General features: G+C 35.6%; 2 protein-coding genes across 2 annotated transcripts; both read left to right on the top strand.

Annotated features, from left to right (window-relative positions):
- Positions 1–536: 536 nt before the first annotated feature.
- Positions 537–16,024, top strand: LOC132544976 (chitobiase-like). Its single transcript, XM_060208640.1, has 8 exons — positions 537–561; positions 3,598–4,293; positions 4,470–4,921; positions 5,786–6,520; positions 7,972–8,209; positions 8,712–8,964; positions 9,435–9,575; positions 14,078–16,024. Exons 2-8 carry the CDS (start codon positions 3,615–3,617, stop codon positions 14,151–14,153), a joined length of 2,574 nt encoding a protein of 857 aa, XP_060064623.1. The 5' UTR covers positions 537–561; positions 3,598–3,614; the 3' UTR covers positions 14,154–16,024.
- Positions 16,025–20,593: 4,569 nt separating this feature from the next.
- On the top strand, positions 20,594–25,292 carry LOC132545005 (uncharacterized). Its single transcript, XM_060208669.1, has 2 exons — positions 20,594–20,954; positions 24,739–25,292. The coding sequence occupies exons 1-2, from the start codon at positions 20,594–20,596 to the stop codon at positions 25,290–25,292; spliced, it is 915 nt and encodes a 304-aa protein (XP_060064652.1).
- Positions 25,293–25,886: the final 594 nt, after the last annotated feature.

The following is a 25,886-nucleotide window of genomic DNA, read 5'->3' as shown; positions in this document are numbered from 1 at the left end:
AACATTTTTGATCCTTGTACAGGCAATACAGGCAAATGCTACAAAAGGTTGCACACAGTATGTCAAAGCTAATACGTGTCAAATACAACACAAATTAATAGTTTATGTGCCTATTCATTGATTGAAAATATAAATAGAGAAGCATATTTCTGCTCCTGTCACTGCATGATAAATAGATTAAACTCGTTAATTATCCCGTTATCACTGATTATCAAATAGACAAAAATGACTTTGGCATTGTAGCCTCAATATGAAATGAACACACTATATGCATTTCCCTGCGTGATAATAAAATAAGAACTTGTGAAATATTTGTATTTCGTTACCATAAAGTCAGAATAACTGTATCTTTGCTGTCTCCGACAAAACATTTTACATCTCGGCAGGAATTTGCTCCATCTTGTTGCTAATATAGACATTCACCCGACGTCTCTCTGATTTTTTTCAACACTTGTCATGATAATTCACGAAAAGTTACGAATGTTTGCGACACGAGTGACTTCCCTTTAAACAGTTCTTCAAATGGTGCCAAAGATTACCGGGCTGTCACTTCCACTTTCGGTATGAACCTTATCTAGTTGCCATATGTACCGCATATATTACGACACCAGCTATGCAATATCCGATTTTTGATTGTTTATTAATGTATTAACATTTAGAAATTATCTAAAGACGAGTTTTCAATGGACGTATCAATATGGAATGGGAAAAGGTCAGCTATTTCAGGAACGTTCTATTTTGATTTTTGCAGATAACGATGTCCTCCTTAAATTTGATTAGTCCGGAGTAGCACACCAATGTGTGCCAGTGTTTAGTATGGTCGATTTCATTACGAAATACAACAACAGCACGATATTTTTTTCACCGGAAATCCATGCATCATCATCATTATATCATCATCATCATCATCATCATCATCATCATCATTGTATTTGGCCACAGTGCATGTCATTGGTTGGTTGGGCGCAGTATAACTTGGTTACAAGTTTTATGTCTGCTTGACTCTTCCTATTGCTAGGCATTGTCTCACTGATGAATATGTCTATGTTCTAGCGAAGTGAGGGGTTGACCTGTGCCCCCCTTACAGATTGGAGGCATCTGTCGGGATGTGCGAAATGCTAAGTACATGTAGTACTTACAAGACCAGACGTCTCCAGGGCTGGGACTAATGGTGCATTATGCTTCATCATAGCAGTTGTCTTTAGCCTGTCTGGTTGGAGTTGGCAAAGAGCTGGATAGGACCAACATAATTTTGTTTGAATATTACATAATTGCATCATCCACCGAATGCCCTAAAAAGGTGTGTTGATCTTAACCAGATCTAAACATCTGGCTCCAAGTTATGTTTACTTGATCCACCTTTTAAATTCTTGTCAAGCAAACTATGGTTAGTGGTTAGATTGGTACCTACATTGTACTTATGATTAACACCCATTTTTTGGGGTTGTCCCATGTTGAATTCATCTGAATTACTTAACTAATTATAATATTCATTGCTTTCTGATAATGCATTCCACTCAGACTGCATACTTTAAACTTATTCACTATTTTGACTTTTGATAATTATATGTGTGATTAATGTGATGATGTCGCTTTTTAAGAGTTATGTACTGCGAAGGCAAGATAAGTTATGTTGAAATGGGAAAATGTCACAATAGGATCAGATGAGCTAAGGAAGATTAAATTTTAAAAGTGCAAGAATCACTACATAGGTGGATCGTTGGGTTATGTGATAAGTCATTTGTTTAGAATTAATAATGTGTAAATTCAAATTGGTGGTATTTTGAGGAGAAATAGAGAGAAGTCAATTTATTCTCTCAAGCTATCATATACATTTTGGTTATTTTCACATTTGAATATAAGTGGGATGGGATGGGAAAGGGGGCAGGGGATGGACAGAGTCTTGTAAAGTGTATGTGTGACTGGTTCTATAGATGTCACTTGGATATCTGACTGCTCTATTGACATAAGAAAACTGGTGGGTGCCACTCCACCTTAGGTCAGAACTGAGATGTTGTGACATTGTGACAATAGCTTCTGGGGCTAGAGCAGTTTTTCCTCTGTTGTTGTATGTATGTATGTTTATTAGACTCATTTGTGATTGAAGTTATAGCTAATCAGTATTCCGAGGAGTATATGATGTTCAGTTGTTATGTCATGGACAAATTCAATTTTTTTGGTTTTAATTTATCTCCCTCTGCTCTATGTTTGATAAACAAAGCTGTTTGTTATTCAGGGTTTGTTATTCTCAATTTCCCTTACCTACATTTAGCGTGTCCACATTCCATTGACCACTGATCTCACACTCGAATCCCACTGGTTAATTCACTTCTGTTGGACCAAAATGACTTACATAGAAGGCCTATGTCAAAATGATAAGGCTTTTTATATGATTGAGTTGTCCGACTATAAGTTATAAGTCCTAGTTAAACAGATAACTTACACATATTAAAAGCCTTTCAATACTGACATGTCCTTGTGATTTGGTGTGGTCAATAATATCATCATGTGGAAGATCAGGTTGAGAAAGACTTTTGAGATTGGAGAGGACACACTGGGTGCACCTTAGCTTCACAGTTAGATTAATACAACCTCAGCTTAAAGCACATTTTGAAAATGACTGCCAATCTTTTGAGATTTTATACTTTTTAGAGAGTTTATAACAAGATTTTATAATGCTTAGCTTAATCTTGTGATAGGTAAAGAACAGCAGATACTGCACATGATACTAGACCAGTTGCCAGTACTACCACATACATGTTGATCTATCAATTCACATTATGCTGTGTCAATATTGGCATGGACTGTACACAAGTTAGTAGAGAACTATTTTATCCTTCCATCGTTGTATTATTTAAAGGCATCATGCTATTGTGAATTATATAAAACATTGATTGAATGCCACCTCATATACAGGTCACTGAAATCCTGTGTTTATTCTGACCACCAAATCCAACTAAAACAAGGAAATCAAATTGCAGATAGATAATCAAAGGCCTTCAGACAAGTTCCTGTCCTGAACATATAGCCTGATTAAAGATACCCATTGTAAATGATGTGTTGTACATTGTTCTGAATTGAATATAAAGTCTAATAAACATATACGCAGTTGCTCTCATCTGTGTAATATGGGGGAAAAAATCACCTTCCAGTCAAGTGCCCAAACAGGAAATGCATGGATATCTATATTATGTGTTGAAGCATGGCCTATTGGTAATGATACCAGATATCTTTCTCAAGAATGGAGAAAGAAACTCTTACCATTAAAAGGTCTAAAATGTATAACATAGCTATGCATCTAACATTCCTTTTTTGAAACATAAGCCTGTATCTGTGAAAGAAGAAGTTAAAATATCACAATGAAATATGGTCTTTAAATATATCCATACAGGCTTTACCAAAACCCACACAGTTGTTATTACTATACATAAACTCAGTTACAAACAAATGTACATCCAGCTTTGATATTGGTATCTGTGAATGCATCTGGTGTAAAATTCTTAATCTTAAATTTATGTAACTTTTCACAAAAATCTACCAGTTACTCTCTGAGTACCTGACTATTGTTTAAAATGACAACATTTTATTATGTTTCAGAATGTTCACCCATCAAGATGGATCAATCTTCTTTAGATTCTATAGCAAATAGTTTAGACATCAAATACCAAGTCACAGATAATGTGGATGCTAGGAAAACATACATAGCCAAAGTAATACTAACAAATACAGGTGATATTCCATTACGCGCGGCTGGGAAATGGGCCATCTACTTCTGTCACATCCGCATGGTGGAGCCTCAGACACTTCCAGATGCAGATCAGATCCGTATGGAAAAGTATGGAATCAAGTTTTGCCATATCAATGGATGTCTGTTTACCTTGGAACCATTAAGATCTTTCAAAACCTTAAATAAAGGTGATAGTCTGGAGATTGTATTTACAGCTGAATACTACTCGGTTGCTAGATCCGATATGATGCCTAATTGGTACATTACATGCAAGGATCTGCTGCCCAGGATTATACAGAGCACACAGGGAGAAGACCTCTCCTATGTTTTACCATTTGATACTCCAGAAAGCTGGAAAAGACATAAGTGGGACAAATATGATCCATTTACTCCAGAAGTAAGGTATGAAAAAAACCATGTGCAGGATTTGGGCAAGGCTGGATGTCTTGTGACCCCTACACCTCATAGCCTTATAGTAGTCAGTGATAGGACATTAGATCTTTCCAAACAATCTTGGTGCATTATGGCTGCTGAGGATGTGATGCAAGAGGCTGAGTTTCTTCAGGGTATGATGATACAAATCTTATAATTTCTTCACTTTTTTTATGTATTCTCAATTTTCAACTGTAGTTTAATTACACAGAAAATAGAAATCTGTCTACTTTTTAATTCATGATAATTTCTAATTGAACACGTATTGAAACCTGATTAGCTTCTTGTTAAGTTCTCCTTTATTTTGCAGAAAAATCTGATTCAATCAAATTTGATCTTCGAAACAACAAGGAGTTGAAACTTAACCAGAAACATGTAATTCTGTTGAAAATTGGTCCAGTCACAGAAAATGGGGACGGATGCACAGGAAGAGCTAATGAGGATGCCTATAAATTAACAGTTCAACTAGAAGAAGAAGTGATAGAGGTTATTGGTAGTTCTGCTGTAGGAGTGTTTTATGGTGTTCAGACCTTTCTTTCCCTGCTGGACAGATGTGAGGTACCACATGTTCACATCCTAGACTATCCAAGGTACCCCTACCGAGGAATGCATTTAGATGTGTCGCGCAACTTTCATAAAAAAGAGTCGGTGCTGAAACTGCTAGATGTCATGGCTATGTACAAAATGAACAAGTTCCATTTTCATCTAACAGATGATGAGGGTTGGCGTCTTGAAATCCCAGGGTTGGAAGAACTGACCACAGTAAGTAGCTATGGTGTTAATAAGATACTAAAAACAAGTTTTCATGAATCGTTTCACCATTGCATAGGCATGCTAACTTCAGTTTATTAAGTTTTTTAGTATCACATTCCATAAATTCATAAACAAAATATTTATGAAGAGTTTATTGCAATAGCAAATGTAAGCTGGCTGACAAAATGAGGCTTTTTTAAAACAAAGGAATTTAATTGTTGAAGAAGGCCATGGAGCCTGTCAAATCAGCGCTTAATCTTTTTCCCCTACTGCTAAAACGTAGGATACTATTGTTTTCCGTCCTCCTTGCATCTGTGACAAAGTCTATCAGCACTCTGGAGGCTTCCTTCCTTTAGGGATTCTGTGGTTATGCTCTAAACATAAACATTTTAACAATGAGCAATATCTTTATAATGAAGGGGTTGCAGGCCTTGAACTTGGTACACTGCACATCGTCATAGTGTGACCAAAGTATACAAATGAACACACCTGGTTTCATGCTCCTTGCTTAACTGGTCTACAACCCCTTAATAACTGAGTTAAGGCCCTTTGTTGCAATATTGTGTCTAGATCGTAGATTAGCTTTCATTTATACTAGGACAATGAAACTTGGTGTATACATTGGTCATACTATGAATATGTGCAGTTTATCAAACTCAGGGCCTGAAACCTTTAATTACATAATTATTGCCCTTGTGCTGACATGTTTGTGACTTTGGACAACATAGGATTGGAATTGCTCTGGATGGCATGCCTTGGGCCTTCTTATGTTGTTAACTGATTTGATCATGGCCAGCAAACAAACTACTACAGATCAATAATTCATGTGTGTTAGAGTGAAGATTTTTCATTCAAAATTTTTTTTGTTTAAAGGTTGGAAGTCGCAGAGGCCATGACCTTGAGGAGAAGACATGTATCTTACCCATGTTAGGGTCAGGCCCTAACTTTGACACATCAGGCTCTGGTTACTACTCAATAGATGATTATAAGGAAATCCTCAAATTTGCACAACAGCGTCACATCGAGGTCATTCCAGAGATTGACATGCCAGGTCACAGTCATGCAGCAATAAAGGCAATGCAGGCCAGGTACTACAGGTTCCAGGAAGTCAAAGATACCAAGTCAGCCAAAGAATATCTGCTTACTGACTTCCATGACACTGATAGTGTTACAACATCTGTTCAAATGTATTCCGAAAATTCTATGAATCCTGGTTTGGACTCTACATATAAATTTGTTGATAAAATAGTGAAAGAAGTAAAAGATATGCATGCTGAAATCCAACCCTTGAAGACATTCCACTTTGGGGGAGATGAAGTACCATATAAAGCCTGGAAAAAGTCATATGCCTGCGAAAAGCTTATTGAGGATGGAGACGTGGAGTCCTTTGACAAGCTCATGGAGTACTTTGTCAAGAGGCTTGCGGAAGTGGTGGCTAAGCATGGTTTATCACTTGGTGCCTGGCAGGATGGTCTCATCCACAGTGGAATTACACCTGTGGAAAGGACAAAGTTTCCTAATAAGGAGGTGCTGGCATATGCTTGGCAAAATGTTTGGGAATCTGGTCTGGCTGGATTTGCCTATAAACTTGCTAATGCTGGTTATAAGGTAATGTTACAGAAAAATTGCATATCACTGAATTGATGGTAATGTCATCTTTGTGTAAGCAGTGGGTCTCGGATCCCAGGGCGGGGATGGGCAGGACCAAAAAGCGGAAATAATGTTAAATCCCTTACAATTCTTCTTCTGCAGAAATGCTTGGATTTTCTCCCTATTTGGTCTTAGGCGTCCTTGATTGAAGTGGAATCAATTTTGTATAAACATTGGGTCTGGACTACAATGGAAAGGAGGGGCAGGGCTCAATAGGGGAAATATTGCAAATTCTTTCAAATTCTTCCTTAATGCTTGAATGGATTTTATTTCATTTTTGTCTGAAACATTATTAAGGATGGGCAATTAATTCTTAAATTTCGAAAGTTGGTTTGACCCTGAAGGAAGTTACACAATATTTTGCTTCAAGACAATTTGTTATTACCAGGGTAGATTTCAACCAAATTTCATCTGAAATATCATAACAGGTGGGTTACCATTTCTTAATTTCAGAAAGTCTATTTGACCCCAAGGGACATGGAGATGGAGCCCAAAATTGGGAAATTAGTCAATATGATGCTTCTAAACACTACTCTCTGTTTGAATGGAATTCATTCCAATTTTGTCTGATACATCATTAGGTGTGGGCAATTAGTCCTTAAATTCAACCCCTTGGTACGTAGGGACAGGACCCAAAACGGGAAGTGATGCAATATTTTGCTTAAAAACACTATTCCTTCTTATTGCCTGTGTAGAATTCACCCAGATTTGATCTAAAACATTGTTAGGGAGTGGCAATGATATCAAACATGCAGGAAGTGATCATGATATTGTCATGACCAAATCTTTTATTGAGGTTTGATCCAAAATCCAACACAACTCATCTTGAATAGATATTTCTCAATTTTTATTCATACAAATGAGAAACCTATTTGGAGTTTAATTTGTTAAGGTATAGAAACAGATGATATATTGTTATTTTTCAGTCAAAACTACATCATGGTACCTACAAAACTATATTTTTTGACATGATTACACAACTGGTTTTACTGAACAAAACCTACCACTTATGAGTTTCTGGATCCTTTCTAGAATGCCTAAAATTTGAATTCATTAGATTTGTCAGACCGCCATCAGCAAATTCTTTGGTCTGTCTATCCAATGATTTTCAGATGACTGTTAAGGGCCCTCTTGTTCTCATGGTCAAATTGTAAACGGATTGATTGAAAAAATTTAAGAACACGATTATATTCAATATATAATCAATGTTCATCATTTTATTTTGATATAGGAAACATGCATATGAACTTACAAGAACAACACATATCCATACATCTGAATGTTCCTAGCAAAAGTTGTATAGCTTCCTACATAGTATGTACTGTATGCATTGTATATTAATTTTACGACCAGCCATCTACTTGTAATGATAAATGGAAACTCAGCTCTCTGTTCTCTATGTTGTATAGGTGGTGATGTCACAGGCAACCCACTTGTATTTCGACCATCCATATGAACCAGACCCAGAGGAGGTAGGATTGTACTGGGCCACCCGGTACATAGATACACGGAAAACATTCAACTTTATGCCTGACAATATCTTTGCCAATGCTGATGTTAAACTGACTGGTAAAGAGCTCTCCAAAGAGGATGTTGAAAAATGTAATGAAGACAATGATGTACTGATTGAAAAGCAAAATGTGATAGGTAAGAATGGAGCCTATCACTACAATACTATAAAATGTTGTTTCCTACTTTAGCCATTAACTCTAAAATACATCCTAGGTTTGTAGATCTTTAACTTTTTTCTACAAGTGGTTAAGTACACTCTACGACATAGTGAGTACTTAATTCCTGAAATACATGTAGCTGTGATTCAGTTTTTAGTGTTTGTCCATATTTCAGTGAACCTATTGTTAATTAATGTAGGTTTAAAATACATTAATTGGGTATATTTTAATTGGCGTTCCAACTTTCAGTCACACTGACATGATGTTAGTTTGTGGTATTGTATATGTAGGAACAGGTTTAAAATACCCTGGTTAATTTAATCAAAATCAGATGATTCAATATTCAGTTTATTAGAGGAATATATGCACTTTTTACATGAAATAAATGATAATGCATGATAATGCCCCTTCAGCACTGTAACACTGAACAAAAAAATAACCAAACTGGTCAATTATGATTATATGTAATCTACTTATAGGTATGCAAGGACAACTATGGAGTGAACTTGTACGTACCTCTGATGTCCTAGACTCAATGATCCATCCACGTCTTCAGGCTTTGGCAGAACGAGCTTGGCACAAAGCATCATGGGAGGAAGTTGATGATGTAGCTAAACTGAAAATGGACCAAACTGCGGATTGGACAAAATTTTCAAACTCTCTGGGATACAGAGAGCTGCAGAGGCTGGATAAAATGGGTGTGACATACCACATCCCCCCACCAGGCGTGAGGTAGGAATTTGTTTATCAATATAGGGATTTAATTTTGTAAGCCCTCAAACCTGAAGATGAAGAAAAAAGGGTATAATAATCGACATAGTGTAGAAGTTAAACTAGTCAACAAGATATTTAAATATCTGGTGGTGCATTCCCAAACGTCAGTCGCTGAATAACTACATAAACAAAGCTATCACATCCATTTATACATGTAGTAGTTTTAAGCATTACTTACATAAACATGTACAGTTATATTTGACAGAAACTTCTGAACCTATCTTTTCATGCTGTGTTTATTTCATTGGCAATGTTTAGTTTAGATATGTATGACACATTGTATTTCATTTTTTTCGACTGGAGTTGAAAAGTTCAGTTCACCAGACTTATCCACCAAGAAATGTTTACCCTGAGAAATTAAATGACTGTGCTGACACAGATTATGATAAATACTAGAAAGTGCTGTATGTTTTATTGTGTTGTTTTAGGGTTGAAGGTGACAAGTTACATGTGGTATCTGCCTACCCAGGCCTACCACTGTATTACAGTACTGACAGTGGAACTACCTGGCAGGATGTGAAGGACAGTATCAAGGTCAACTCAGGACTCAAAGTACATATTGTGTGCAAGTAAGTAAATTAGCACATATATGCATTGAAGTTCTGTGTACATCCAGTTTGCATGAATTTAAAGCATAGCATGTATTTACGTATTTATTTAGCAGGTATTACGTCCACTATTACAGCCTTTTGGTCTTTCAGCGGATGACTTAATAGCATGTATTTATTTATTTATCAGGTATTACGTCCACTATTACAGCCTTTTGGTCTTTCAGCGGATGACTTAATAGCATGTATTTATTTATTTATCAGGTATTACGTCCACTATTACAGCCTTTTGGTCTTTCAGCGGATGACTTAATACCATGTATTTATTTATTTATCAGGTATTACGTCCACTATTACAGCCTTTTGGTCTTTCAGCGGATGACTTAATACCATGTATTTATTTATTTATCAGGTATTACGTCCACTATTACAGCCTTTTGGTCTTTCAGCAGATGACTTAATACCATGTATTGTATTTATTTATTTATCAGGTATTACGTCCACTATTACAGCCTTTTGGTCTTTCAGCGGATGACTTAATACCATGTATTTATTTATTTATCAGGTATTACGTCCACTATTACAGCCTTTTGGTCTTTCAGCAGATGACTTAATAGCATGTATTTATTTATTTATCAGGTATTACGTCCACTATTACAGCCTTTTGGTCTTTCAGCAGATGACTTAATAGCATGTATTTATTTATTTATCAGGTATTACGTCCACTATTACAGCCTTTTGGTCTTTCAGCGGATGATTAACTATTACAGCCTTTTGGTCTTTCATGTATTGTATTTATTTATTTATCAGGTATTACGTCCACTATTACAGCCTTTTGGTCTTTCAGCGGATGACTTAATAGCATGTATTTATTTATTTATCAGGTATTACGTCCACTATTACAGCCTTTTGGTCTTTCAGCAGATGACTTAATAGCATGTATTTATTTATTTATCAGGTATTACGTCCACTATTACAGCCTTTTGGTCTTTCAGCCACTATTACAGCCTTTTGATGTATTTATTTATTTATCAGGTATTACGTCCACTATTACAGCCTTTTGGTCTTTCAGCGGATAATAGCATGTATTTATTTATTTATCAGGTATTACGTCCACTATTACAGCCTTTTGGTCTTTCAGCGGATGACTTAATAGCATGTATTTATTTATTTATCAGGTATTACGTCCACTATTACAGCCTTTTGGTCTTTCAGCGGATGACTTAATAGCATGTATTTATTTATTTATCAGGTATTACGTCCACTATTACAGCCTTTTGGTCTTTCAGCGGATGACTTAATAGCATGTATTTATTTATTTATCAGGTATTACGTCCACTATTACAGCCTTTTGGTCTTTCAGCTGACTTAATAGCATGTATTTATTTATTTATCAGGTATTACGTCCACTATTACAGCCTTTTGGTCTTTCAGCGGATGACTTAATAGCATGTATTTATTTATTTATCAGGTATTACGTCCACTATTACAGCCTTTTGGTCTTTCAGCGGATGACTTAATAGCATGTATTTATTTATTTATCAGGTATTACGTCCACTATTACAGCCTTTTGGTCTTTCAGCAGATGACTTAATACCATGTATTTATTTATTTATCAGGTATTACGTCCACTATTACAGCCTTTTGGTCTTTCAGCAGATGACTTAATAGCATGTATTTATTTATTTATCAGGTATTACGTCCACTATTACAGCCTTTTGGTCTTTCAGCAGATGACTTAATAGCATGTATTTATTTATTTATCAGGTATTACGTCCACTATTACAGCCTTTTGGTCTTTCAGCAGATGACTTAATAGCATGTATTTATTTATTTATCAGGTATTACGTCCACTATTACAGCCTTTTGGTCTTTCAGCGGATGACTTAATAGCATGTATTTATTTATTTATCAGGTATTACGTCCACTATTACAGCGTTTTGGTCTTTCAGCAGATGACTAATTATATTGTGACAAACTTGCGGTGTATCTATTAATACCTGATCATTTTTATGGCCTCTAGTGTACAACATGCAATCATGTTTTCTGGGGAATAAAAACTGGACTATGCCCATCTTTGTGTCCATCAAAAGGTCTTTTCATGGTTACAACTTGAAAACCATTCAACTGATCTTTAGGAAACTTTGAATATATATTAGACTGGTGCCCTGGGTGAACCTTTTGCTATAGACAAGATTTTCAGCTCTTTATCATTGGATGGTAAACTATTCAAATTGCCCTACATTTACCATGGTGTTGGGGGATGATGCTACACTTTGCAGCTTCTTGTTCTCAATTTCTTTTCACTTCTTTTCTTGCCAAAACCAGAATACTAATATCTAATTTCAGCGGTGTCTCATTATTTATATTCGTGATTCTAGTATATGCATTGGAGCTGAAAAAGAAAACCTTTTAATGATTGTTGTATAAGAGACCTATTTGAATACTGATACATGGTTTCATCACTGCTTTTGTATAATGACATTATAATTAATATAGCACTTAAAACCAGACTTCTGTGTACAGGGAACTCAAATATCTACCAATGGTTCTAAATAGTGGAGTGTTAAGTATTTTCTACAATTCTGGAAATCCATCTCAGCCCTAGTTGATTCTCCTCCCTGTCAATGTCTAGGTGTAACTTTATATTAAATCTGTAACCCCTAAGGGTAGCTGTTGAATTTGTGTTTCCAAAACTCTTTATCTTACATTGACTTATCATCATTGTTTTCATGATTAAATAAGAGGCACATGCGGTTTCATCAAGCCGCATATATTTAAATGTTCAACTAGTGGATGTGACTGAGCATTACATTGCATTGTATCAAAATTGAACTCTACCCTAGATTGTCAGATTAATTCTAACATGATTTTATTGGTAAAGTTAATATAAGGGTATCTCATCATGTTATCACTGTCAGATTAATTCAGTCCTGATTTTAGTGGTAAAGTTAATATAAGGGTATCTCATCATGTTATCACTGTGTCAGATTAATTCAGTCCTGATTTTAGTGGTAAAGTTAATATAAGGGTATCTCATCATGTTATCACTGTCAGATTAATTCAGTCCTGATTTTAGTGGTAAAGTTAACATAAGGATATCTCATCATCTTATCACTGTGTCAGATTAATTCAGTCCTGATTTTAGTGGTAAAGTTAATGGTAAAGTTAACATAAGGATATCTCATCATGTTATCACTGTGTCAGATTAATTCAGTCCTGATTTTAGTGGTAAAGTTAATGGTAAAGTTAACATAAGGATATCTCATCATCTTATCACTGTGTCAGATTAATTCTGAAAGTTAATGGTAAAGTTAACTGATTTTGTTGGTAAAGTTAACATAAGGATATCTCATCATCTTATCACTGTGTCAGATTAATTCAGTCCTGATTTTAGTGGTAAAGTTAATATAAGGATATCTCATCATCTTATCACTGTGTCAGATTAATTCTGACCTGATTTTGTTGGTAAAGTTAACATAAGGATATCTCATCATCTTATCACTGTGTCAGATTAATTCTGACCTGATTTTGTTGGTAAAGTTAATATAAGGATATCTCATCATGTTATCACTGTGTCAGATTAATTCAGTCCTGATTTTAGTGGTAAAGTTAATATAAGGATATCTCATCATGTTATCACTGTGTCAGATTAATTCAGTCCTGATTTTAGTGGTAAAGTTAATATAAGGGTATCTCATCATGTTATCACTGTGTCAGATTAATTCAGTCCTGATTTTAGTGGTAAAGTTAATGGTAAAGTTAACATAAGGATATCTCATCATCTTATCACTGTGTCAGATTAATTCTGACCTGATTTTGTTGGTAAAGTTAATATAAGTGTATCTCATCATGTTATCACTGTGTCAGATTAGTTCAGTCCTGATTTTATTGGTAAAGTTAATGGTAAAGTTAACATAAGGATATCTCATCATGTTATCACTGTGTCAGATTAATTCAGGCCTCATTTGTAAACTAATCAGTGAATTCTATTATGGTTTTGCCATCAAAAGTCATGATCATTCATTTCATTCAGTAATGTACCTCACTCCTAATACAAGGGAAGCTACTCTTTCTAGATTTGAATCTGCAATGTCAATTTATATGCTGTGCAATCCTTTGAGGAAAATAATGAAAGTTATATACTAATGTAAAAAAAACTGTGTACAATATTTCTTGATTTGAGAGACACAAAGAAATAATAAAACCTATTTACATCTAGTTGCATAAAATGTGTGTAGTTGAGCTGCTAGTATTACTTAAATCATTGATATGGTCATACTTCTGTATCAATCTAATACAAGTCTTTATGTATCTTATCATTGACTGTAAAGTTGATCTAGCCCACTTTTCATAATAACATCACAGGCCACAATACAACAAACAAACCAGTTGATATATATTACACATGGCAGATGTAATTTTGATGGGCTGAGTGACATATTTACTTTGTTGTTAAGAACCAAAAACAAATGATGATCATGGAAAAGTAAATAATATATGTATTTGTATAATCCTTACAGATCGGCGGACAGATTGCGGTCTAGTCGGAGGGTTACACTAACTGTTCCAGATGCACCTCTCTCCGATGGCCATTGATGGATATGAGATTGTGCTAACACAATTCTATAACATAATAATTTTCATCGGCCTTGAATTCTGTTCATAACATTGTGCTGTATTAGACCATATGTAAAAAGTTGCCCCCTGTACAACTAAATATATTAATGACACAATTATTTGTATCATATTGAACTGGCTGTGTTTCTGAAGTTATCAAAACTTTGTGCTGACCTCAAATTGGACACAATCCTCTGTGATAGACATACTTTGTCATTTTAGACAAAAATTGTGCTGGATTCTCTCCATGTATCTGTTTGGTTGTGCTGACCAGTCTTGTACTATACTAGTCCGAGGACCTCAATTGTCATATATATCATCTTGTGTAGAAAACTGTATGATTGTGTTTGCCATGAATAGTTTAGACTAATGTAGTAATAATGATACATGTATCAAGCTTCAGTTTTGATAAAAAATGGATAATACCTTGATCATATTATTGAAATAACCAGACACAAATTCTTCCCATATTAAAGCCTTGTTAATTCAGTGAGTAATTACCTCATAACATACAATGTAATCAATAGGTGGAAAGACAATTTATTTCATAGATAATCTTACCCTCCTGGATAACAGAGAAAGAGTACCCACAGGGATAACAGAAAAAGGCATACCTTTAGAGATTACAGAGAAAGTGTACCCACAGGGATAACAGAAAGGGCATACCTTTAGAGATTACAGAGAAAGTGTACCCACAGGGATAACAGAAAAAGGCATACCTTTAGAGATTACAGAGAAAGTGTACCCACAGGGATAACAGAAAAGGCATACCTTTAGAGATTACAGAGAAAGTGTACCCACAGGGATAACAGAAAAGGCATACCTTTAGAGATTACAGAGAAAGTGTACCCACAGGGATAACAGAAAAGGCATACCTTTAGAGATTACAGAGAAAGTGTACCCACAGGGATAACAGAAAGGGCATACCTTTAGGGATAACAGAGAAAGTGTACCCACAGGGATAACAGAAAGGCATACCTTTAGAGATAACAGAGAAAGTGTACCCACAGGCATAACAGAAAGACATACCTTTAGAGATTACAGAGAAAGTGTACCCACAGGGATAACAGAAAAGGCATACCTTTAGAGATTACAGAGAAAGTGTACCCACAGGGATAACAGAAAAGGCATACCTTTAGAGATTACAGAGAAAGTGTACCCACAGGGATAACAGAAAGGGCATACCTTTAGGGATAACAGAGAAAGTGTACCCACAGGGATAACAGAAAGACATACCTTTAGAGATTACAGAGAAAGTGTACCCACAGGGATAACAGAAAGGGCATACCTTTAGGGATTACAGAGATAGTGTACCCATAGGGATAACAGAAAGGCATACCTTTAGGGATTACAGAGATAGTGTACCCACAGGGATAACAGAAAGGCATACCTTTAGAGATTACAGAGAAAGTGTACCCACAGGGATAACAGAAAGGCATACCTTTAGAGATTACAGAGATAGTGTACCCACAGGGATGACAGAAAAGGCATACCTATAGAGATTACAGAGAAAGTGTACCCACAGGGATAACAGAAAAGGCATACCTTTAGAGATTACAGAGAAAGTGTACCCACAGGGATAACAGAAAAGGCATACCTTTAGAGATTACAGAGATAGTGTACCCACAGGGATGACAGAAAAGGCATACCTTTAGAGATTACAGAGAAAGTGTACCCACAGGTATAACAGAAAAGGCATACCTTTAGAGATTACAGAGATAGAGTACCTACAAGCTTAACAGGGAAATGTCAAAGAAATGTCATTATTGTGGGATAACACAGATAAAAGAGGAGATGATTGATGTTTGAATGACTGGTGTACATATTAGTCTAGGAAATCAAAGGAAGAAATGAAAGTAATGAAAATGGCTGAATTAACAAGAACTTTGACCAGATGCTTTAAATCTGATTCACAGATATGCTGATCCGAAATCTGATTGATAATTTAATTTTTTCACATTTAATTAGATTTGAATGAGATAGAAGTTTTGTATTTGATTTTGAACTGAAGTGTGACTATACAATATATTACTTTGTGTGGATTATTGGTGCAATAAACAGATATAGAAGATAATCAATTGTTATATGTGATGCTCTGTATCTTTATACAGTCTGTAATTAATGCAGCAGAATACTTTTTAGTTTACCTAAAATACAAGTAATTTAAAAAAAAAATTACTGACTCCAAAAACCTAATATTTTGATATGTAAGGCTATTTATAATTAAAATTTGATTTGATACAGCTGGTATGAGTAGATGATACTGGAAAATATAGAAATCAGTTCAAAGTCCATTTTATGATAACACACTGTGTTAAATTCGATGTCAGACGAGCAGTGTAAACCATCCAGAAACCAGTGATATGATATGTATATGTCTGATAGGTATTCTACAGGTACAGTAGTCTGTAGAAGGGAAGTAACCCTGTATATAGGTGTAAAGACAAGTGCTACAAACAATGAATTTACGTTTATCTTGTATAATCTATAATCTGATAAAACTTTTGTCTGATGGCCATGATATTTCATTAGCCTTGTATATCACTATCAATTACCTATGAATTATATAAGTGTTATGTATTATTTATCATGAGTTGTGAAGAAAGACAATCACTAGTTAAAGGAACTCACACAAGTTTTAAAATATGGCAGTTTTATTTCTATCCTTGAGTTTAACCTTTTAGAATATGTTACTTCTAGTAATAATATACTGATACAAGGAAAGTTAGTGATGATTGTCAGAAATGGTTCCGATGTTTGTGACCCCAATATTAACATACAAGTTTATATAAACAAGAAGATGAAACATATTCTTTCGAACATTAAGTGTGATATTCTAATTATCTCTCTGTTTATGACCCACTATCCCCAGATTTGGAGTTTCCATTGTGAATATTTTCGTCCACATCAGTTGTTGGAATAAGACACTAGTAGTACAGGTCTAATTGTTCAGGTTACTGTGTATTAATTGGTATCATTGAATGTCACTACTGATTGTTGGTATTACTTAAAAAGGAAGGAGAATGGATGCTTCAGTCAGTGTGGTAAAATTTCAGGGTCTTTATAAACCACTAAGGTCTCTCTGAGTAAGTGGTTTAAATAATTGGAACGGTTGAACTTGTTAAAAAAAACATCAGGTACAGATTGGGACCAAGACTGGACTGCAAAATATTTTGCACATGCAGATTGAGGGGTCCAGCTGTACTTGTCCGAAACTAACTTACTGAATATCATTAGATTTCAGAATTTCTGTATGATGTATATAACTCTGGAAACATTTTGCTGTTAGGTTTTGGTAAAAATGGATGGTATTTTATTTTTGATTCATTGTTTTATTCTTGACAGGAAATACAGAACCTGTGCATTTTGAGCTTTACTTATTTAAGTTTCAACAATGGCTACATGTGCATTCCTTTATAATGGAATAATTTTAGATCATTTGAACCATTTCAACTAAGTTATGTGAAAACTGGCTACAGTAGTCATATTACTATAATTCTGATTAGTCATAACAAAGAAGAATGACCATGACATGAAATACACCTGTACTTGGTGTATATAGAGATATAAACAAGATATCTACATTATCAATTTTTATATATTAAAGGTCAACAGTTAAAATGTTGATAAAGCAATTTTATTTGAGTAAGTAAGGACCCTTCAAGCCTGGGCTGTCAAGGTTACAGGTCATTTTTTTTATTTTTGCTTAAAATTCAAAATGATAGATGTTGGGGAAACCTACAAGCATTCACACAGACATAATGGAAAAGTATCACTGTCTTTGTTTAACAAGAAAATAGTGGTTGATGAGACAGAATAAACCCCTCTGACCTATTGGTCTGGTCAAGCTTAAGGAACTTCCCTCAAGGGCAAAGTTAAAACTGTATCTATGTACAATTAAAGGTCAAGGGAAGGTCTGCTTTTTTGTAATTATTATTATTTCAAAAGAAGGTAATATACCTTGTTTTACAAATACTGAACTTGTTTTAGAATTCAGATATTTGCTGGATATACGTATCCTTTTAACTGGAGATGTACTGTGGTGTGTACAATTAACTTTTCAATAAAGTCAAAGTGAGTTATAATTCTATAAAATAAAGTTATTAATTATTTCCATTTTCTTGTTTCTTCTTTGTATACTTATGCTATAGCAAAATATTTATGTCGCTGATATGCAAACATTTCCCTTGCGGATTATCTGCCATCCGACCAATGTTAAGCCATACCCTAAAATGGAGGGTGAAATTGAAGGTTTTATTTCTAGGAAGTGTTGTCTGCTATAAAAGGTAGCTCTGCTTAAAACTTTTTAATCCAAAGATGGACGTGGTATGTAATAAGTATGAATGAATTCGTAAAAAATCTTAACCAACGACAGGGCACCGACACAAAAATACAATCTAATTACTTGTCATCAAAGTGGAGCGCAATAAACTTGCATGATATATGAGTTCACCCAGGTGGGTCAAGAAGGTAATTTATAGACAGACGGATTCGTACGATAATATATCTTAATGTATTAATTTCTCAGCTCAATGAAGAAGGGCCATTTTAAAATAAAATTCATTCTCTTAATCATTCTTACATAATGGACGAAATATTAAATCATGTGATATTTCCCTATGTCTTCCAGCTTCTGTAAGCAGATTATGTGAAGAGAGACCTAATTTTACTATTGTCTTTTTTATATTTTGTTGGAGGTTTACTCAAATCAGATTGGAAACAAACATGATCGGCAATATGTTGATATACCAGACACTTCGGCGAAGGCTTCATAATCCTTTTTAAAGATATCAACAAGTCCCTGTTTCGCTAAAACCAAAAATGACGAATGTTAAAGCAACGCTGTGGATGCCATAAATCGGACATATCAAGAGAACAGAGCTCACGCTTAATAGACGGATCCCAATCGTTTACAATATGGGTTTGCTTCACACTCCATGTACATGTCTTGATAGCATTTAGTATACAATTGTGTGAATTTAAAAATTTGTACCACTATTTCAAAATTCTCAATACAAAATTTCACATGAACGTACTTTCAGAATGCCTTTTGTTTCGATCTGAACAGTAGACAATCATTGATTATGGCGTAGTCTCAATGCTTGGTATTAAACATGAAGCCTCCAAGGTATACGTTATTGAAATGATAGATGTATCGTCGCCATGTACAATCATTAATATTTTAAGTCGCTGATGTTTCGGATGGTTTCTATCGCAATGGAAAGACTGGTTCTATTTACCTGGGAATATACACTGAATAATTCAATTCTTTCTACATTAACTGTGAGACGGAATGTTTCACAATATTTTATTTCAATATCTCAGCAAAATAAAGACCTAAACGACCACCAATGGAATCTGTACAACATCAGTGGAGATTTCTTGAGAGGATAGTTACCCTACAAACTTCCGTGTTATCATAAATTCTAGATATGATATAATCATTGCCATTATTATCAATCGTCAGTATGAACACCATGACACATCATATATTATTGAACAGGAGTTCAACATATCTGTTCCATTAGGACACTTTACCTACATTCCGACAGTACTGCAGGTTTGAAGTGCTGCATACGTTCCTGGGCGTGTCGTACAACAAACTGGGACCGGCGAAAGCTTAAATACTTGTTCAACAATTTTAAATTCATAAAAAAAATCTCGATGCACTCAAAAACCTTATCAGGAATGAAGATCTGGCTAATCTCCGACAAAACAATTGCATCATGAATTTCCTTCTCTCTCTCTCTCTCTCTCTCTCTCTCTCTCTCTCTCTCTCCCTCTCTCTCTCTCTCTCTCTCTCTCTCTCTCTCTTATTGTCATTCATGTTCATTCTTATTCAAATGTGATGTTTTCAGTGGTTGTTAACTACGATATGCATAATCAATGACCATATCTCAATATATCCAATTAGCATCTATCTGTCGGGTTGACTGATAAGTTTCTACCATTGAGGGACCAGCTATCCTACACAGGATCACCAACATTCACTACATTTATGTTTTGTGATTGTTCACATTAAGATATAATCGTATGGTGCTGCTAGTTGTGGGTTATCTGTAGGTAAAGAGAGAGTGCAGTCATGCAGGTGTCGCTATCCCAAAGATGTATACAAACCGGACAATATTACTACATCGTAAAAGATCAACCCTTGAGTATAAGTCGACACTCGAACGATCGTCATGAAGAACACGGTAAATAGACTTTGTCAATAAATAAAAACTTGATTAATTTTATTCTACCTGAACACAGGTGAGTTGTGTACATATACGTTTTATATGTACTCGGTACCACTTCTATCTGAAGCATTATAATATCGATAACAGCTTACCGTGACGTGATGGTATCCAGTACACACACAGATCAACAGCCATACCAACTCTGCTTCATTTGATCCAACTTCACAGTATCAAAAAAAAATGTCGGGGACACTACCAGCACACGACCGTCGGACTGTTCAAGACAGACGGACGATAAATGGTTCGAAAAATTCTGTTGCGACTGTTGCGTCTGTGGATGGTAAGAAGGGAGGAGGGAGGTATACACTTCCCTTTATGAAAGAGGACCCATACACTGATTTAGTTCTTGTGATTGAGGAGAAGAAACTTTTCTTAAATCGCTCACTCTTGGGCTGTGCATCTGTCTATTTCAATCAAGTACTGACAGAACATGAAAAGAAAAAATCCGAGACATTGGAGCTAAAGATTGTTGGTAATGTTTACCAGGAGTTTGTGGATCTTCTATCTGTTCTACACCCAGCAGTCAACAAAGACCTTAACGGTACGTCATCAGTTTAACGGCTCTACCTGTGTAATCTACCAATGTCATGACAACAACTTAGAATATAATGTTATATTATCATTAGATCGTTCATACAGAAGCGTCTACTTTGCTAATCTTAGATGTACATATTGGCGTGGTGTTATGATGAGTTTTATTACATAGTAAATATAAATTTTGAGCCCTCTTCGGTTAACGTTGGTTTCTGCATAAATTTGTTTAGTCAGGACTGTCCAGTTTTAAGAACAGACGAATTTATAGTCCACACCACAGGGACTTGGCACGAATTTCCGACACATAGTCCATATATATATATTATAGTTACTATAATACATATGTATGTTCTGTGGATTGGCTTTGGTCTGAACAAGTTCTAAAATAATCCTACCTAATTTCTGCGTATGGTTAACCCTATTACTGTGATCTGTTGGCTTCTTCAATAGCCTTGGACTTTTCATTTCTGTATACAGCAGAACATCATCATTTTTTTTTTTTTTTTGTCGGGACAGTTGTTTTAGTAGAATGTCATTACTGTTGACGTTATATCAGTATCATAACACCGGAAAAGGTTATGTTTAAATCAGAACACAAATAAAACCTCAGAGGTAATGTAGAACTTCGTCAGTTTGTATACCTCTGTATATCACTTACTCGGACAGTTTGGTTTTTTAGGTACAATAGTCCATTTAATACACGTCTGGACACTTTGGTTTGTGTTCAGCAAATGTTCGTACGTCTGGACACTTTGGTTCGTGTACAGCAAAAGTTTGTACGTCTGGATACTTTGTTGGGTGTACAACAAAAGTTCGTACGTCTGGACACTTTGGTTTGTGTACAGCAAATGTTCGTACGTCTGGACACTTTGGTTCGTGTACAGCAAAAGTTCGTACGTCTTGACACTTTGGTGTGTGTACAGCAAACAAAAGTTCGTACGTCTGGATACTTTGGTTTGTGTACAGCAAAAGTTCGTACGTCTTGACACTTTGGTGTGTGTACAGCAAAAGTTCGTACGTCTGGACACTTTGGTTTGTGTACAGCAAAAGTTCGTACGTCTTGACACTTTGGTGTGTGTACAGCAAAAGTTCGTACGTCTGGACACTTTGGTTTGTGTACAGCAAAAGTTCGTACGTCTGGGCATTTTGGTTTGTGTACAGTAAAAGTTCGTATGTCTGGACACTTTGGTTTGTGTACAGCAAAAGTTCGGACACTTTGGTTTGTGTACAGCAAAAGTTCGTACGTCTGGGCATTTTGGTTTGTGTACAGTAAAAGTTCGTATGTCTGGACACTTTGGTTTGTGTACAGCAAAAGTTCGTACGTCTGGACACTTTGGTGGTGTACTTTGGTTTGTGTACAGCAAAAGTTCGTACGCCTGGACACTTTGGTTCGTGTATATCAAAAGTTCGTATGTCTGGACACTTTGGTGGGTGTACTTTGGTTCGTGTACAGCAAAAGTTCGTACGTCAGGACACTTTGGTTGGTGCACAGCAAAAGTTCGTACGTCTGGACACTTTGGTGGGTGTACTTTGGTTCGTGTACAGCAAAAGTTCGTACGTCTGGACACTTTGGTTCGTGTACATCAAAAGTTCGTATGTCTGGATACTTTGGTGGGTGTACTTTGGTTCGTGTACAGCAAAAGTTCGTACGTCTGGACACTTTGGTTCGTGTACAGCAAAAGTTCGTACGTCTGGACACTTTGGTGGGTGTAGAGCAAAACTTTTACAATTTAAAAAGGTCTAGTTAAATGAGAACGACTATGTGTACCTTTATTTCAGTGTGGGTAATTGTATTTTATAAATGGGAAATGATCTGTTTAAAAGAAATTTCATCATGAATAAACCTTCCATGTTGCTTCAATGACCTTTCATGTTATTTCAAATTTTCTATAAGATAGAGTATTTCAAGTCCGGAATGGAACGACCCTTTCCGATGTCCATCAGCAGGAAATGGGTATACCACAAGGTAGCATTTTTTCGGTTACACTTTTTGGACTTAAAATTAACTGCATTATCAAAACAGTATCCCCTTCAATGGAAGGCGCTCTTTATCTCCACGATTTCATCATATGCTATTGATCCAAGCATATGAATACCATTGAAAGACAACTACTACAACAATGTTTGAATCGACTACAAATTTGGGAAGATGAAAATTGTTTTAAATTTTCACAATCAAAAACAGTTAGTATGCATTTTTGTCCAATTCGGAAACAACACGACGATCCAAATCTGTCTGTCTGTGGTGTACCCATTCCGGTTGTTGAGCAAACGAAAATCTCAGGTGTAATATTCGACAGGAAATTGTCGTTCCTTCCACACATAAAATACCTTAAAGCCAAATGCCTTAAGGCACTGAATATTCTAAACGTTGTGTCCCACACTGATTGGGGAGCTGATAGAAAAGTTTTGCTAAGACTCTATAGAGCTCTTATTAGATCAAAATTGGACGGTTCCGTCGCGTATGGATCTGCTAGACCTTCATATCTAAAATTATTAGACACTGTTCATCACCAAGGTCTCAGGCTCGCTCTTGGAGCTTTTAAGACAACACCTACAGCAAGCCTCTATGTAGAGGCTAACGAACCATCACTATATAGCCGTTGAAATAAATTGGCTTTGAAATACACCATTCAGCTAAGGTCAAATATATCAACACCTCAAATTTAAACTGCAAGGTGAGAAATATCAGGATGGAAATTAAAGTTGTCTTGTAACGACCCGTCTGACATGTTGCTTCATTAACCTGTCTTTTCAATGTACAGGTTTAACTTCACTTTTGAGTAAACGAAAAACTTCATAATACAATATCTAAATCTACTTGGTCTGTTTTTTAATTATGGATGGTAAGGTAATATCCTCAGATAGCGGTTGATTTGATCCAACTGTTTCGAAAGATTACAGTAAACGAAACTGTTTCATCTTGTGAAGGGCATGCATAACTCCAGGAAAATGTCAAAAATGTTATCATCGGTTCAAAAATACTACTAACGTAACAGTGAACCGATTTGCGCATCAAATACATTACTAATGTCGTTCTGTTGAATTCTGTATGTGGACGGTTTTGAAAAGTTTTGCTCAAGATTGCTCGATGGATTCGCCGGGCCTTTTTTCAGTGATAAAACATTCTTCTGTTCACTTGTTGTATATGTATGTAGGTTAACTGTTTGACAAGCATTTCGTAAATAAATAAAGACAATGGCATCGCGCAACAACGAATTTGAAAAGAATATTCAACACAAGTTTTCCTTTTTTATCGTTTTCTGATACGTTCGCTTACAAATATCATCAATTGTTTCATCAACTGTTGAAGTAAATAAATCAACACGGTACAATTGTATGCATCAAATGACCACCTATTCTAAGCAACCTTTCATTTCTATTTGAACTGAACATCTAGTCACTTTTATACAGAGCGAAAGGAGAACCAGGCGACGATAAAGTCATATTGTAATATCTTTGTGCGAAAAAAACAATAAAGAGGCATTTGAAATCCGTCCTTTAGAGAAGATGAAACAACGAAATGGCACAAACCAGTCACCTTTTCATAACTCATAACAATGTTAAAAATAAAAGTCATTTTCAGGTCGATCCAATTTTTCACTGGTAAAACTGTAATATCAGTGTTTTATACCGATATGTTAAGATGTGTGACTGGAAGTTTATGTATAACAGGCATTACGCAGCCCTTGGAGACTAGCTCAAGTCACTATTTAATTCATTAAATCCAACTTTCTTTCATGCCTTTCAGTGTAACTAATCTTAAGCACGTATTGTTTTATTTTACACAGAAAAGACGGCACTCAGGTTGTTACCTCTTTTGGAGGAGTATAAGATGAATGTAATGAAAGAAAAATGCGAAAGGGTCTTGTTGAACTGTTTGAAGAAACTTCCGTTAGATTCCATAACTGTCACCACCTCATCTAGAAATAAAAAAGACGACCCAGCTGACATTTTAGTGAGATATATAAGGGTTGCGGAGGCTGGAAGTTCGACAACTGTGTTGGACCAATGTGTCAAGATGTTCTCAGAATCTAACGTGTCTTTAGAGGAGCTGAAGGCAAACTCACAAGTTTCACACCGCATCAAAGCACAAGTGTTCCAGAATCGTATGGATTCTACAATGAAACAGCTGGTAAAGGTCGAGGCCGAACTGGAACGGGAAAAACAGGAAAACGAGGCTTTAAGAAAGCGTCGGGGTGGGAAACCCTATCATGGCAGTGTGGATGACGTCAGCAAGATTCAGCCTACACCATCTAAGACAGTACCCATCCAGCGCGGCGCGCGCAGATATAAGGTTGTCAACACAGAAAATCTCTCTAACAGCAGATCCCTTCTTAAATGAACAGTGATCAGATTCCTGACTTAGTGTAGCCGAGGAAATTTGTAGTCTTGATAAATTTGATATTTATATGAACTGATATTTCTAAACATGTAAATAACTTATATTTTCATGGCTATCCAACTTCAATATAATTATATATTTCTTCTAATTCTTATATAAACAGTTTTGTTTAAAATTAGCTTACAAAATCAAATGTGAGATTTCACTTTGAAGAGTTTAAGTTTATATAAAGTTATTTATTGCATGCTTTTTGATATTCCAATATTAAAAACTGTTGTGTTGATTTGTTTTATAATCTTATGCTTGATGCAATAATGTTATCGTTAGTTTACGTACTGGACATTGAGAAGCTGTTAGTTGGCATTCTGGGGCAATATGAATTTAACTGGGTGAGGTTAAAATCAATGTATATACCTCCATTCTTTTAGCATTTATACTACCCGTGCACACAAACTAAAAACGGTTGGTAGTACATAAGCAATGTCATAAAGGTAAATTTATGTTTATAGTAACAAACCTATCAACGGAACGGCAAGATGACCACGTGACCCCAAAACTTGTGTTCTAATCATCTACGTCACACCAAGTAGTTGT

This window comes from Ylistrum balloti, unplaced genomic scaffold (genome assembly GCF_031769215.1).
Source record: "Ylistrum balloti isolate Yb309-2 unplaced genomic scaffold, AGI_CSIRO_Ybal_v1 Utg369818, whole genome shotgun sequence".
Lineage (NCBI taxonomy): Eukaryota > Metazoa > Mollusca > Bivalvia > Pectinida > Pectinidae > Ylistrum > Ylistrum balloti.
Note: the sequence above shows the minus strand (reverse complement) of the source record. Positions and strands in the feature narration are given on the sequence as shown.